Raw genomic sequence first — 15,953 nt, forward strand, 5'->3', positions numbered from 1 at the left:
GTACAGTGTTGTTCTGGGGATGTGTGACAGAATGCATCATAAATGGTTGAGGCTGCTCCGGCACGTGTTTATTCAGACATTTGAGAGTGTGTGTGTGTGTGTGTGTGTGTGTGTGTGTGTGTTCTGTAGAAATATATTTAGCTTCACTATGAGTCATATTTTAATAGGAGTGAAGCTTAGAGACACACAAAGGGCCGTGAAATGGGTCATGGAATTTTAACAGCTCAGAATAAGTGTTTGTTGCTGCCCTTGAAAATGTGTTTTTGTCTTGCCAACCATTTTCTTTACTTCTATTTTAGGTTGAAGATTGTAAAAATATCTTTTAAATGCAAGCAGTTTTTCATCCAGCTGAGAAAAGAGGCGGTAAGTGGTACTTTTTTTTTTTTTTTTTTTTTAACACTGTTATTCTTAATCATTAAAGCAAAGCAACATAATGCACAGCATGCAGTGTTTGCTAAGACATTGCCAGCTATCTCACAATATGATGCAAACTGCAAAACAATGTGTCGCAATATCATAATTAGGTTGTGATTTGAAAATGTGGGGCATGGTATGGGTGCAGAAACGTACTGTTGGCTGATTACAATTTGTAGAATCATAAAATGACCCCAACAGACGTCACCATTCCCATTTACAAACTGCAGGGAGCAGTAATTCCTATTAATAAACCATCTTGCTCAGGCAATATCAAATTAAAGAGCATATTGGCTCCCATAGCACCACTGATCTTTGTTTATTTGAAATCCCTCTGTAATTACCGCCCTGCTGTCAGTGATGATGTGGAGAGAGATAGAGACTCTTTACAGCTTATTAATTATGGAAACTAGATGATGCATTTTGCATGCGGGGGAGCGGGATGAGACCTGACATTAGAGTCACAGCGAATGCTGAGAACCCGTGTGCCTGAACCAGTTCTCCACAGCGCCACAGACCCTCTGCTGGAGACCTCAAAACACCCCGGCAGTGTGAATAATGCACAGGGGCCTTTCAGAAGCAGTTGTACTAAAAGCAGAACTCAATGATGTCATGATCCATAATTGATGCCCAGATGGCACAGCTTGGCTGAGTGGGTACGATTTCCTTGGACCTAGGTTGCAGCCCCTGCGATTTGCAGAACCAGAAACAGGCTGAGAAGTGCATTTACCCCCCTCTGGAGTCCCCAGTGACCAATGGAGTCTTGTAGATTGGAGTGTCAGTCCTAATAGGTCTCTCCAGAGCAGTGCTTTCTGGCTGGGTACTTTGGTCAGGTTTCAAACAGAGGCCCATGTTCAGTACGACGTAACATTCGGAGCAGGGAATGTAAATGTCACCAACATCTCCCGTGTTTTGGGTTAAGGATGCAGTGCACTTGATTTCATTGCTTTAAGATCTTCTCTCTTCCTTTTTGCCCACAGCACGAGACAAGAGATACATTGCTCGGGTTCAACATGGTAAACTACAGGGCCTGTAAGAACCTCTGGAAGGCCTGTGTTGAACACCACACCTTCTTTCGGCTCGATCGGCCCGTTCCGCCACAGAAGAACTTCTTTGCGCACTATTTCAGTTTGGGCTCCAAGTTCAGATACTGGTATGATGTTCTTCCAGTGTTTTTTAATAGTTTTTTGTTTAATTGTGCAAGCCGTTTGAGAAATTACAGCTTGTTGCTATGAATTGCTTTTTTCTGTTTGTCCAATCAAGCATGGTTTTTCACTTCTGTAAACATATAAAATTATTTTTAAAAATGTGTTTAAGTTGAAATATATACATTTGTTTCAGCATTATTTGATTGTTACATTTAATTGATATTTTAGTTTTATTTTAAGGTAATTTAATTTTTTTAATATGTTCAGTTTATTTACAAATAAAAAAAAATTTCTTCTTTTTTTACAATTTCCAAACACTTAATTTTGAAGACTTTAATTTTGTGCAGCATTTACAAATTGTTATATTTTTATTTATTTATTTGTAGTTTTTGCCATCTGAAGTAGTCACTTGAGGGCTGAGGGAGGCCACAGTCACCAAAAGGCTTGACCTTAGTCGACACCAACAAATACTCTAGTAAATCTTGAAGATAAACTTTTGAAAAATTGATGATGCTCTTTTAGGCAGTTTTAGATATATGGAAACTAGGAAGAGGAGGTGATCAATAATTCATCTTGTGATGCTTTTTAGAATTATTAGTGTTTATTGGTGGTCACTATAGTAATAAAACATTTGAAACACTGTGTAGCTTTTGAGCACTAAGAGCCACACATAGAATCATACAGTTTGAATCTCTTCACAGCGGGAGGACGGAAGCACAATCTGTTCAGTATGGCAAGGAGAAGGGAATCAAGGACAGAGTGTTTGCAAGGTAATGTCAGCTCCTTGTATTTTGGGATTTTGTCTTGGTGACCGGTTATGATAGGATTCTTCAGTTAGTGATCATTAGCATATATTAATTTGTGAACTTTCTTAAAAAATAAACTACCAGCTGGTGAGGAGGAGTAACTTGGATCAGAAGGTGAATTTTTTGCTGGATCTTTACATGAAACATTGAGAGTCATGTTGAGATCAAAGTCCTTTTCAAGTAAGTCAGATGACTCGGTGGTCACCATTTTAGTAACACCCACGGGTAGATATTTCCAGTGATGAAAGTGCAGCTTGTATCTACTTGAAACACCAAAAACTGGTTGTCTAAGCTTATGCAATGATATCAAATCACTGCTGACAACGGCGTAACAAATGGATGAGAAAACTTGCAACAATGTTTATATTTATATGACTTGTTTGAAATGTTAACAAATGAGAAACTGTCATGATGAGCATAGTCAACCTTGTATGTGATCAGTTTTTTTCCCCAGAATAAAGACTGTACGTTTGACTTTCAAAGTGGATATTCTTATTGCAAGAAAAAAATGACAGGACACTTCAGTGTCAATATTTGCTACAATTTCCATACAGTGGAAAGAGATATTTCACTAGGGGTTACTGTGTCAAAATCTACTGAACACCTGTAGTTAAACATTGAAAATATAAATAAAACATTGTAGAATGATGTCTGGGGTACATGAAGGTAAAATAATAAAACACAGATTTTTAGTTTCAAAACAAAACTGAATTCAATATCAGTAATCGGTATTAAAACTTGAAACATTTAAACAATACATCTCTTTTGTTGTTCTGAATCGTATGGCGTCCATGTAATACGAACAGAGTTGCTCAATGGAATAATATCTTACTGTTAGAAGTGACTTTAGCCTGGAGCATAGTGGAAATTTAATAGAATGTGTTTCATCTCTAGATCTCCCAGCAAGCCCCTGGGCAGAAAGTTGATGGGTGTGACAGACTGGGAATCAGTGAGCAGGAACTCACTGTCTGAAGAGAGGCTGGAGACCCGTAGCCTGCCCACCCGCTCGCCCCCCGGGACGCCCAACCAGTGAGTGCATCTCTTTGTAGTGAAACACCCAACCTAACGAGCAAAGACCGGTAGGGTGCTTAGGCAGTGAAAAGGAAAAAATATATTAATAAAAAAATATTTAAGCTGTACTTAAGTGAATTTGACCGTAAGATGTCAAGTCTGTTTCACTCCAAATTGCAAAGAAAAATGTAAATGTTTTATTAGTTTTGTTTAAAAAGAAAAAGATTTTATACAATAAAACAATTATTTAAATGGTGCTAGAGTGAATGCATTTCTCTTGTTTTACAGTAATGAAAATGTTGCATGCAGTTTATTTTTAAATGTTCTAAAAGAGGCTTAATTTCCTAAAACAAAATATATTTTTTATTTCTTCATTTCCCCTTTGATTTAGGGCAGAAGTATGACCTAGTCATATTCTTAGCAGGTTTTGTAAGTTTTACTCGTAAAGGACGTCAGGGAGTAACGCTCTCTGTGTCAAAGACTCAGAGATGGACTTCCTCATTATTAGTAAAGCAATAAATGGAGTTTTCAGAAAGAGACACAGTCTACGTTGTAGGATTGGTTTTAACACTTAGTATTATGTTATGTCATACTAGAATTTGCTATAATATATTGCAGACTAATAATTGTTTTGTTTTTTTTCTAACTAAAGATTAATTGTCCAGATTTAGTTCTGCAAACATAACATAACATATAACATAATGTTACATCTCTTATAACGTCTTCACCTTTTTTTGTATTTACTCTTTACTCCCAACCAGATAATGACTTTACATTCATTTTTTTTTCTTTCATCCTTATTTGATGGGAAATGTGCAATTTATCAAGGTTATCTCAAACCATTTTGATTAGATCCAGTAACCATGAGCAGTAATTGTGACAGGCCTCAACAGGGTACTCTTTATACTAACCTTGAACGTTTTTGTTTTAATAGATAAAAACACTTAGTTTAACTTCAGCCAGAGGATTTGTGTTTATTCATAAAACATATTGTAAAAAAGGATTACAGCATCTAAAAGTGTTCTGTCAACAGTAGGAACTCCTTATTTGTGCAAGAGGGTCCTCGGCTAAGACCTTCTTCCATGGGTCACCTGGTGGACCATGTCATCCATGCCTCCCCCAGCCTTCCTGTTTTCTCCAATCACAAATCAGCTTCCTCTACACAAGCTAATAGCATCAGCCTGGAGTCTACCCCGTAAGTGCTTCCATCCTTGAAAACTGGCTTTAGTAATGCTTCATTACGAATGATGTTGCTTTCTAAGGTTCCTCCTCTGTTCAGACTTGTTTAAGCAACATAGCAACATGTGGGTTATGCCTTTTAAGGAAAACACTGTACGGAGGTCACAGTCATATGTATGAAATACTGCTATTTTTATTTAAAGTAATATCAGTGACATTTTATTTAAAACTTTCTGTTTCTTAAATCACAAAAACTGAAAGAATACCCCAGAAACAAACTCTTTTAGCAGACGTTTGGTATACTCAAATTTTAATTTATTTATTTCTTTATTAATGCACTTTATAATACATTTTAAGTCTCGACTGTCCATGCCACAGTGCCACTCTAACTTATTCAAACATTAAATCATTCAGTTATTATAAAACACTATTTGCAGAAGCCACATAATTTAGTGTAAAAAACAGAAGTCTGTTCCTCAAATGGGAAAAGTGGTTTTACTGCACCAAAACCATCTTTTATTGGCTGTTTGTTTTGTCTCTGCCTTCCAATCACAGCTACCACCCTCTGTCTGCGCCCTTAAATGGCCCCGAATGGAAACTAAACTCACGCTGCGCAGTTGTAAAACGTGTTTACCGCTCTCATAGCGTTGGGCACAGGGCTTTGGATTTTAACGGTGCATGGTAAACATGTCAAGCTCTTTGTGATCCTCTTGAATAGGTCTGCAGTATACTTAAGCCTAATGACATTGCCAGTGGCTGATAGGCTATTTGCATGGCATGTGGCTGTTTTGTTGAGCTAGTTTAATAGATATATAACAGCTCATCCCCTTTTCCTTTGTTTCAGTCTTTAAGCTGTTCTAGAAATGACCTGTTTACAGTTAGGGGGGAGGGTGTCACCACATAACCTGTCTGATAATGGGCTCTGTTGTCATTATCAGACAGATTATTAAAAAAACCTCCTATTGTTATTAGATTACTTTTTAAGACAAGTCAGATGTGTCACCCGCATTGCTTAAATTGCTTATTCTCTCTCTCTCTTTTTTTTTTTTTTTTTTTTTTATAACTCACCCTCATGTCATTCCAAACTTTATGCATTTCAAAAACGCAAAAATGAAGACAAGTAATAAGAGTCTTGATAACTAAAAATTTTCGGTTCCTATCGACTTCTATTGCATTTTTTTTTCGTCTATATAATGAAAGTCATTGGGAACCGAAACTGTTTGGTTAAAAAAAAAAAAAAAAAATAAAAATCTTTAAAAAAATCTTATGTGCTACACAGAACAAAATTCAAACAGGTTTGAAATGACATGAGGGTGAGTAATGTTGGCTGAAATATAATTTTTGGGTGAACTGCCACTTTAAATGATTTTTTTTTTGCAAGATTGAGGTTTATTTGTGTGTATTATAAGAATGTGACTTTATTATAGTATATGTTACAATAGAAAATATTTATATTTCAACTATATTTTTTACATTTTTTTATATAACGCTTGCAAAGTGTCTGTGTTTAAAATGTTTAAAAATGGTTTTGAATTCTGTGGCATTGCTGAACTGCCCATATTCATATACTTGGAACATTGTTTGCTGTGTGACAAATTGCTTATGTTCTCTGTTGTGAGTCAATTTGGTTAAAAGTATCTGTTAAATGCATAAATGCAAATTGCTTTGGGTAGCCCTGCCCACAGTGAAATCTAATTAGTCCAACATCTGCTAACGTGTAATACATCATCAGATATGTGTTAGGACAAGGTGTAAATTAACTTTTTTCACAACAAAGTTTGAATGTGATTAATGTAAGATAGACACTGTAACGAGGAGATGAGACTATATTTGTCATCATTGGCATTATGCTTAAATTATTATTTAGAGGAACTGAATATGAATACCTATTCTTAACACACAGATGCATAGGTTGTTCCTTAATGCTTTCTCTTCTGCTTTATCTGCCCGTACACCTAAAGAATTAAGCAACATGCAGACACGTGTGCGCACAAACACACTCAGCGTATGCTTGTTTGTGCCTTTCGTGAGATATAAATGAAGAAATAAAACACTTGCTGTCCAAACGCAAAGGGAATTGCAGAATTCTGGTTTTGCAATGATAATTTGACTGATTTATTACAAGGATCTATTCTGGTTGTATGTTTCTGCTATCACTTGCTCCTTGTGACCTCTGACCTGCTCTGTATGGATGTGGCGTGTTTGGTTTTGGGTCAAAGCGGTCACTTTCTGACACCATGCTGGGGTGAGAACACTACTAAGTGACTAGAAGCCAAACAGGGTCGTTGGGAGCCAACCCACACTCTTACGCTCCTATATACAAACACACACTCAGATACTCGTGAACCTACATGGCGTGCTGTTTATTGGAAGTGTGCACCCAAGTGTGAAAGCTAAAACACAATGTGTTGCATAATTCAGCAGTTCACTGAATTGTCACAGTATAATGTGGTCAGTTAACTGAATGAAGTGTATTGAGCTGAACTGTGCTGAACCTGATTGACGTCTCTGATAGCCGGTCGCTACTTCTAAACTTTTGATAACAATTTGTTTTGGACAAAATGAATTGTGTATTTATTAAAGGGAATTTCACCCTGAAATAAAATTGTTTATAACATTTACTTGCGCTCGAGTCAATCAAAACATGTTTGACTTCTTTTTTGAAGTATGTCTTTGCCTTTTATTTTTATACCTATTTAAATTAGTTTAAATTATTTCATTGAATAGGTCTCCAGAAGGAGTTGAAGGTCTGCCCCCTGCCCTCCCACCCAAACAGTCCCGGAAGAACCTCAGCCAGCTTATACTGTCCCACTCTCAACAGGACTTGGACAACCACATCAGTGAAATGTACAATGTCCCTATAGCAACCGAAAAGGCTACGGTAAGAATACATCAACTGACTCACTCGACCCAGACTGTCTGTGTGCTACTTTGTTGTTCCTCTTTCCAAAGTTGGCATTAATAGTCCTGAGTCCCTCCCTTCTATGGTGTACCACTGATGTGGTTGCACTTTCAAAAAGTAATAAAGCTCTTGGTGGTTTGGTGCATGCAGTTCATTGCACATAAATCTTTTTCACTGCCTTTGTGCGAGTTAATATTTTGAAGGGTTTTTGTATATTTTATCTCTTTTATCTTTTGTGTTCATGTTGCACCCTTAAGTTTTATGAATTTCTTTCCTCTAAAAAGGTGTTTGACTTCCATAGTATGGAAAAAAAAAATCACTATGAAAGTCAATGGAAACCAGAAAGTGGTTACTCCAATTTTTAAAAATACCTTCCTTTGTTTTAAGCAGAGTGTGACTGTGAGTGTGATGGAATTTCAGAATGTTTGTGGTGAACTTTCCCTTTAAGCAGCTTTACCTGATCTCCGAAGGTTTGCAAGTCAGTATGCAAATAATACCGCTTGGGAAGATATTAAACAATGATTTGAAACATGTTTGAACAGACAGTCTGAAATGCATGAAGGTGCCAAGTCATACACCGTTTTCAAACCAACCAAAACCTATGTTTAACGGAAATCAATGCAAATGAGCTAAAACCAGTGCAGTGCACTTGAACTGAAACTGAAATGCAAATGTTGACATTATTGCCATTTTTCTCACGTTTAGCCCAATGGAATCATTCCTCACGACAATCTTGTCCTGATCAAGATGAAACCAGATGAGAACGGAAGATTTGGGTTTAACGTGAAGGTAAAATGCTCTTCATCCATCATTTCCTGTGACCGATTATTGTTTGACGATTCCATTGCCTCGTGAAATCATCTTTCTGTTTCTCCTTTTAAGGGTGGCTCTGATCAGAAGATGCCCATCATCGTGTCTCGAGTAGCGCCTGGAACATCGGTATGTTTAACATGCTGTTTATTGCCACAAATTCTGTAGTATTACCATTTATAGCGCAGCTGGGATTACAGCTGAAGACAATAAAGACAGATCCATTGAAGACTGACCCCTATAGGATTAGCAGTGAACTGTCCTGTATGTGACTGTTTATGCCTACGTGCAAGGATTCATGCCGGTCTGTTCATAATTGGACATGGAATTTTCCTGGTTGATATTTATTTTACAATAATTGAAAACCTCGTCTAACGGCCAGTACTTTCAATTTGCTCATTTTCTGTTGTTTTCTCCTCTCCAGGCTGATTTGTGTGTGCCTCGACTGAATGAGGGCGATCAGGTTGTGCTGATCAATGGTCGAGATATTGCAGAGCACACGCATGATCAGGTGGTCATGTTCATCAAGGCCAGCTGTGAGAGCCACTCGGGGGAGCTCATCCTGTTGGTGCGGCCCAATGGTGAGCACTGGTCCGATACTTCCACTGGTCTTCTGCTGCATTTATTATTAGTATCAGTGTTGAGTCTTTACTGTGAAATCAGTTCATCTTTGTTGAATAAAATTATTCATTACATTAAAAAAAAAAGTCTTAACCCCAAACTTTAGTGAAATAAATACTAGGGATATCTTGGTTACATCTTTTTAGAATGCACTGTTTACATAATTATTTTATTATCACTTTAAAGGGCCGTTTTAATTATGATTTCCAAACTTAAGTATAAAGACAACATTCGACAATTGATTTATTCAATTTTTATGTTTTTTTTTTGTTAGGGAAAATCATTTCCAACTTTGTAAATTTATCACATTAGCACATTGATATTACATTAAATGTCTCTATTTGTGTAGCTATCTACGATGTGGTTGAGGAGAAATTGGAGACAGAACCGGATTTTCAATATATCCCGGAGAAATCTCCTACAGACCCATCGCAGCTGGACCAGGACGCCTGGAGGGACTCAATGCTGCAGTTAAAGGAGGGTCTTAACAGTGCTACCGTACTGGCCCAGTTTGATGTGAGTTAACAGACTAATTCGGAAAAAAAATAAATAAATAATTTTGTTCTCCTAGGCAAAGGAGCAGTTCAAGCTCATGTGCAATTGTTTGTCTAAATTACTATTTTACAGCATGCTTTGAAATCGAGAGCAGGGTTATTCAGGATGTGGTCATATCAAAAGAACTTCCTATTACTTCCTGTCTTTCATCAGGCAGCCCTAATATCTTCCTGTTAGTGTGTGTAGGGCTTGTGTATGTGAAAGCGTTAATCAAGATGTGCAATATATGACTCGAGGAGACGTGTTCCAATATAACACTTGTCGCTAAACCCTTGCAGGATTTAAGATACTAGTTTTACAGTGCAGAAGCATGCATTATTTATGTGCTAAAAATGCATCCCTGCCATGAAGCATCCAGTTTGGGCCAGATTTACTGTTAAATAAGATATGATATATGTTGTATTTCCATAAAGTGCATGGATTTAGGATGTCATTAAAATGATCCATTATTGAAACGCTCAAATTTGAGATGTACAGTGCCATCTCATGCATGGGAAAACATTTAAAAAAATGCAGGTGCTTAAGTTGAAAGAAAAACTTGCCTCTAGAACTCAATTTTACTTTACAATCAGGTTTTTAAGCACAAAATGATTGTTCTCCTAGAAATGCCTCTTATACAACTCATATATCAGGCACAATCCTACCAGATTTCTGTAGTTACTTAAGCAGTGCGTGTTTTGTGAGGGGAATTTAGTGTATGAAATTTTTATACTGACTAACTTCATTTTATTTTAAAGCAACTGTATCGAAAAAGGCCTGGAATGACAATGTCATGTGCCAAATTACCTCAGAATCTTTCCAAAAACCGCTACAGAGACATCTCACCTTGTGAGTATCGCTGCATGCTGTTCCTTTTTTTACTAATAACCAGTGGAGTTGGGAAAAAACACATCGCTTTTGTTTTTTTGTCAGATGATGCAACTCGAGTGATCTTGAAAGGTACAGATGACTACATCAATGCAAATTACATCAATGTAAGTGAAATTATTTTATCTTCACCAAACTCAAACACCCAAGGAATGATGGACGGTAATTAATAACCTCTCATAACGGTGCTTTGTCATATTCACAGATGGAAATCCCTGCCTCCAGTCTCATAAACCGCTATATCGCCTGCCAGGGGCCGCTGCCCAATACGTGCCCAGATTTCTGGCAGATGACGTGGGAGCAGGGCTCCTCTTTGGTAGTCATGCTTACTACTCAGGTTGAGCGAGGACGTGTATGTATATTTCTTTTTTTATCTTTTACACTGTAACTATGATAGTTTAATTTTAATAAAGGAACTATTATCAATCTTTTTTTTTAATCCTTACATCATTTTATTTCTTTTTACCACAGGTGAAGTGCCATCAGTATTGGCCGAACCCCTCAGGTAGCGCCACATATGGCGGCTTTCAGGTTTCCTGCCAGACTGAGGAAGGAAACACTGCTTTCTTGGTTAGGGATATGACTCTTACTCACATTGAGGTGAGTTGTATTAGATTTGCATTCTAACTGTCTGAGTATATTCTTAACTTGAACCATGTACAGCCAAGTTACAGTTCCTACCTAGATTGATGACTTAAAGTTGCTTAAAGGGATAATTCACCTAAAAATAAAGAATTATTATTTACTTATTTACCACATCATTTCCATTTTTGTGTGAACTATCACTTTAAGCCAATGCTTAATAAATATATATATATATATATATATATATATATATATATATATATATATATATATATATATATATATATATATATATATATAAGATAAACAACAACACACACATACATACATACATACATTTGTGTTAGCTTTGTTGTGTGTGCTGTTAGAGTGGAGAAAGCAGGGAATTGACCCAGATCCAGTACCTGGCATGGCCCGATCACGGTGTACCAGATGACTCAACGGACTTCCTGGATTTTGTGGCTCTGGTTCGGAGTAAACGAGCTGGGAAAGACGAGCCCGTTGTTGTCCACTGCAGGTAATTCATATATCTATGTCTCAAAGTAGTTTCTAAATGTAGTTATCTAAAGTGAATTAAAGTGTAATCAAGTCTTGGCTTACCGTTTCCCCTTTTTATCCCTCCCCCTTCTCCCTCTTTCATGTCCCAGTGCTGGGATTGGCCGGACGGGAGTTCTCATCACCATGGAGACGGCAATGTGTCTGATGGAGTGCGGCCAGCCGGTGTATCCATTAGAAATTGTGAGAACCATGCGGGATCAGAGGGCCATGATGATTCAGACGCCTGTAAGTCCCACCCACCTTCTTTCTTCCTGTCATTGTCTCCGTCAGCCATCCATTGGGGGCTTATCGTCGGCTTTCCACCTTCAGTTGCTGAGAAGAAGTGGAATCCTACACAGCTAATGATGGCTTGTTAAATAAACCACAAAATCTACAATGCTTACATTTAAAATGCAGCAGCAGGGTATAATGTTTCCACATCTATAAAAGAAGATCTTGAGACAGCTGTGATTCCAACATGATTTGTTATACTTTAACGAAGCCTGTCCGCCCAGAGGCTGCTGACCATGGGTCCACACTAATTTGACTGCAGGAAAGAGAATGGGTTGAGGGTTGATGCTCAGTGAAAACACTTGTGCCCACTCTGTGCCTTTTCATTAATGGTGATACAAGGGCATCACTTTTTTTCTACTGGTCGTACAATGCCAATATATTTGTATTCAGCAAGGATGCATTTAAGTTATCAAATGTGACCAGTAAAGACATTTACAGTTTTTTTTTTGTTTTTTGTTTTTTAATCATAGTCTCCACAAACAATAAGGTTTTTTGAGCAAAAGCTCAGCGTATTAGAATGATTTCTGAAGAATCATGTGACACTGAATACTGAAGTGACGATTGCTGAAAATGTAGCTTAACCATCACAGGAATAAATGACATTTTAAAATGGATTCAAATAGAAAGTTGGTTTTAATTGTAATGTGAAACAGTATTGTTCCTTTTGACGTTTAGATCAAATTAATGCATGCTTTGTGAGATTCGTTTCAATAATGTAACGTTTCAAACTCTTTCCAACCCCAAAGTTTGAATTCGATCAATTATTTGAACACAGTTCGCTCTTCTGGCTTCACTTAGTGAATGATTTTAAAGGACTGACCTGAGATCTATTTTCCTGACTTTCATTTCTTCTTTTGATTTGTTCATTCTCCCGTCTCCCATCTCACTCAGTGACACAGACACAGCCCGTGAATTATGCTCTCATCCCAGTTTCACATGCCGCCGTCACACTTGGCTGCTGTGGCGTGATAGACTGACTCGTCTTGCATTCACCATGACTTCCCCTCTGTTCTCTGTCTTCTCAGAGCCAGTTCAAGTTTGTGTGCGAGGCCATGCTGAAGGTTTACGAGGAGGGCCTGGTCAAACCGCTCAAGTCCTCGCTGTACGAATCCAACTAATGCAATGCCAGCTTTTCCCTGAAAATGATGCTGAAATTCACTGACAGGATCTTCTTCCGCATGATGATGTTACAGAGTGATGGAGAAGTATCTAGAGCCAGGAACACAGGACATAAATCAAGCACTGCTGCACTTTACGCTGGCAAAGAGACTATATGCCAGGCTTCAATGAGGAGAGAAAGAAGTGAGAAAGAAATCTAACAAAGGTGAATAAGGTACTTGTTGGGACTTTAAGTGTTCAGGGTTTTAACAGATATATATGTTAATAATGAATAGAGTGGAGATTGCTGGTGCCATATGTGTGTAAGGGCAGGCCCGTGAATGAATGAGTGTTTTTATATGTGGTCACCTATTATTTGGAAACGAACAATACCCACAAAACAATTCACATTTAGGCCTGTGTTGCAGATGAACATTTGTATTTTTATTAGAAATATTTATTGTTTTAGTTTCAATATTGAGCCCTGCTCATTCAACATAAGGAACTACTTACAAAACTAAACAAAACACACTTTTTTTTTTTTTTTTTTCTCCCAACAGGGATCTTTTTTTTTTGGTTGTTCTCACTTTCTGGCGGAGGATGAAAATTTTTATTTATTTTGCTGTCAAACTAAAAAGTAAAGTCCACAAGGACTTTAAAGCACTTTGCATTACAGCTGTGATGCAAAATATCAGTTCGCACGCAGAAGCTAAAGGAATACTAAAACGAAAATGATGTGATTTATTTACTCACCCTTGTGTCTTTCCAAACCCATATGAGATGTTTTAAAAAAATATTCATGCTGCTAATTTCCATACAGTGAAAGATAAACAAGACAAAATGACAGAAAACACAATGATATTAACTACATTCTGAGACTTCTGAAGGCAAACAGCAGTTTTGTGTGAGGATAAGACTGAAGTATAACTTTAATTACTGAAATATTTCTTCCAGATGGTAGTTCCTCAAGCTTACAGAATTAGTTGTGAAATAAAAGTACCTTTGAGACTATAGAATAATAAACTCTGGGCTGCCATCCCACAGAAATTAATATACAGAAGATTCCTTTAAAATGAAATTGATTCGTTTTTTGTATACACTCCTCTGGTGTTTTATTATAAGAGAACTGTCATTTAGAAATTTAATCTGCCCGCAGGCAAACATTCCCTGAAAGATATTAGGATTTAAAATCAGAACTCAGTTGAAAGGTCTAGTATTACCTGTAGATGATATAACAAGCTGCATCAATGTTGCAAATAATAACTGTGTGTGTGTGTGTGTGTGTGTGTGTGTGTGTGTGTGTGTGTGTGTGTGTGTGTGTGTGTGTGTGTGTGTGTGTGTGTGTGTGTGTGTGTGTGTGTGTGTGTTAAATCTGAATGTTACACACCACAATGTGTCAAATGCAGTACCATGTTGGGGGATCGAATCAGAATTAATTTTTAACCTGTTTATCTCTTGTAGCAGGATATCCCACAAGTGTGTCCTGTGTGTGTGTGTGTGTGTGTTGTTGTGTTATTACTGTATGTTTCTGATGTCTGTATGTGTAAGTGTGTTTTGTATTACTGTTGGTGTGAATGTGAGATCCCAAATCACATGTTTAGGCTTGACACATTTAGAGCTGGCGTCTGGTTCAGGAGGTGCGATTTTTAGTTTTGAGCCCTAGTTTTATAAACAGTATTTGTTTAGAAGCCATTTAATTAACATTTGCTAATCTCTCAAATTTAATTTTTGACCTATCGCCCAAATTCACAGGTCACTTCTAGTTGAATGCAGAGTTGAATCCATGCCTGTACTGTTTGTAAGGTACTATCTGCATTTACAGTCAATCATATGATGTTTCTTTATTGGTCATAATTGCTGGAGAACCTTGGTTTTAGGACCAAATAATTCCATTCTATGCTGAACAGGTTTAAGGTATTACCAAAAAAAAAACAACAAAAAAAAATAAACATTTAAAATGGGAATACGGCATGGAATTTGGGAAAAACGACACACCTCCTGCCTTGTGGGGACAGCACTTTTGCAACAAAGATGTACAATTGTAGACTGGAGTTAACATTTTATTTGCTGCAAATAACAGGAAGGTCAAGTTGTGCCACTTGTCCATTTTTATGAAAATATTATAAAGTGTACATACAATGTTGTATATTAAAAAGAAAATCTTTAAAATAAAAATAAGGTGTGTGATCTGGGTCTTTTTGTATATATAATGTATATAATGATTATATATATATATATATATTTATTATATATATTATTGCATTATACATTTGATATATCTGAAGGTTATATATATATATATATATATATATATATATTTTTTTTTTTTTTATCATTTATTGCATTGTACATTTGACTTGCTCTGAAGGTTTTGGAAGGTGCAGTGGTTTGAGCACTGAGTAAACCATTGGGTGGTGCTGTTGGGAAAAATAAAACTACAGATCACCTGTAAGCACCTGGCTGTTTGAGCGCTGTGGTGCTCCGAGCTAGAAAATGAGGATCTTTTGCTGGCCCAGATGAGCCAGTGGTTCAGAATTACCAAAGCCTTTATATTTTTAGCAACTATAATATTTCTATATGCTATATGTAAATAATTTGGATGCTTTCTGGATTTAAATGACAAAATGCATGTTTTCTTAACAAAAAATCAAGTTAGAAGTTTTTTTTTATTTATTTGATTAAAAACCCAATACATTTTTAGTCCATTTTATGAAATCTTATTAATACAACCAATGCTGCAAAGACAATTACAAATCATTATTGCAGTTCTTGCAAACATGCATGTACCGTAATGTGCAAGCTTGAAAAGTGCTGTAACAATCCAGCCTGTAGAAGAAAATGTGACAAATCAGATCTTAAATTCTGATTCATTTGTCCTTATCACTTCCTGACTAAATATATCTCATCAGTAATTTTTCAGTATCATGGTGTTACTGTCTTATTACTGTACTACGATACCATTACACCACCAGTTTGGAAGATATGGGGGATGTGCAGTACACAAAGCTCCAAAATACTGTCACATATGTAATTTTTATGTATGAAATTGGATTTGCAAGGATTTTTTTTATCTAAAGTTTATTTTTCGATAACCGATTCACAACTTTCTACCATGTCACAAAATAG

General features: G+C 36.8%; 1 protein-coding gene across 4 annotated transcripts in view; it reads left to right on the forward strand.

The window, feature by feature from the left end:
* Nucleotides 1-15,002, forward strand: part of ptpn4a (protein tyrosine phosphatase non-receptor type 4a) — a 38,241-nt gene extending 23,239 nt beyond the window's left edge. The window contains exons 11-29 of one of the 4 annotated variants that reach the window (XM_043248914.1): nt 300-363; nt 1,395-1,567; nt 2,264-2,332; nt 3,263-3,397; nt 4,413-4,574; nt 7,286-7,439; nt 8,166-8,249; nt 8,343-8,399; nt 8,695-8,851; nt 9,241-9,407; nt 10,184-10,274; nt 10,359-10,420; nt 10,519-10,665; nt 10,785-10,913; nt 11,267-11,415; nt 11,546-11,681; nt 12,755-12,831; nt 12,923-13,053; nt 13,388-15,002. In XM_043248914.1, coding sequence (XP_043104849.1) covers nt 300-363; nt 1,395-1,567; nt 2,264-2,332; nt 3,263-3,397; nt 4,413-4,574; nt 7,286-7,439; nt 8,166-8,249; nt 8,343-8,399; nt 8,695-8,851; nt 9,241-9,407; nt 10,184-10,274; nt 10,359-10,420; nt 10,519-10,665; nt 10,785-10,913; nt 11,267-11,415; nt 11,546-11,681; nt 12,755-12,831; nt 12,923-13,019 — 2,110 coding nt within the window. In that variant the 3' untranslated portion in view covers nt 13,020-13,053; nt 13,388-15,002. Of the gene's footprint in view, nt 1-299; nt 364-1,394; nt 1,568-2,263; nt 2,333-3,262; nt 3,398-4,412; nt 4,575-7,285; nt 7,440-8,165; nt 8,250-8,342; nt 8,400-8,694; nt 8,852-9,240; nt 9,408-10,183; nt 10,275-10,358; nt 10,421-10,518; nt 10,666-10,784; nt 10,914-11,266; nt 11,416-11,545; nt 11,682-12,754 lie in introns of all 4 variants that reach the window. The other 3 variants (XM_043248915.1, XM_043248913.1, XM_043248916.1) reach the window with 3 other exon arrangements.
* The last annotated feature ends 951 nt before the right edge of the window (nt 15,003-15,953 follow it).

Source organism: Puntigrus tetrazona, chromosome 9 (genome assembly GCF_018831695.1).
Source record: "Puntigrus tetrazona isolate hp1 chromosome 9, ASM1883169v1, whole genome shotgun sequence".
Classification (NCBI taxonomy): domain Eukaryota; kingdom Metazoa; phylum Chordata; class Actinopteri; order Cypriniformes; family Cyprinidae; genus Puntigrus; species Puntigrus tetrazona.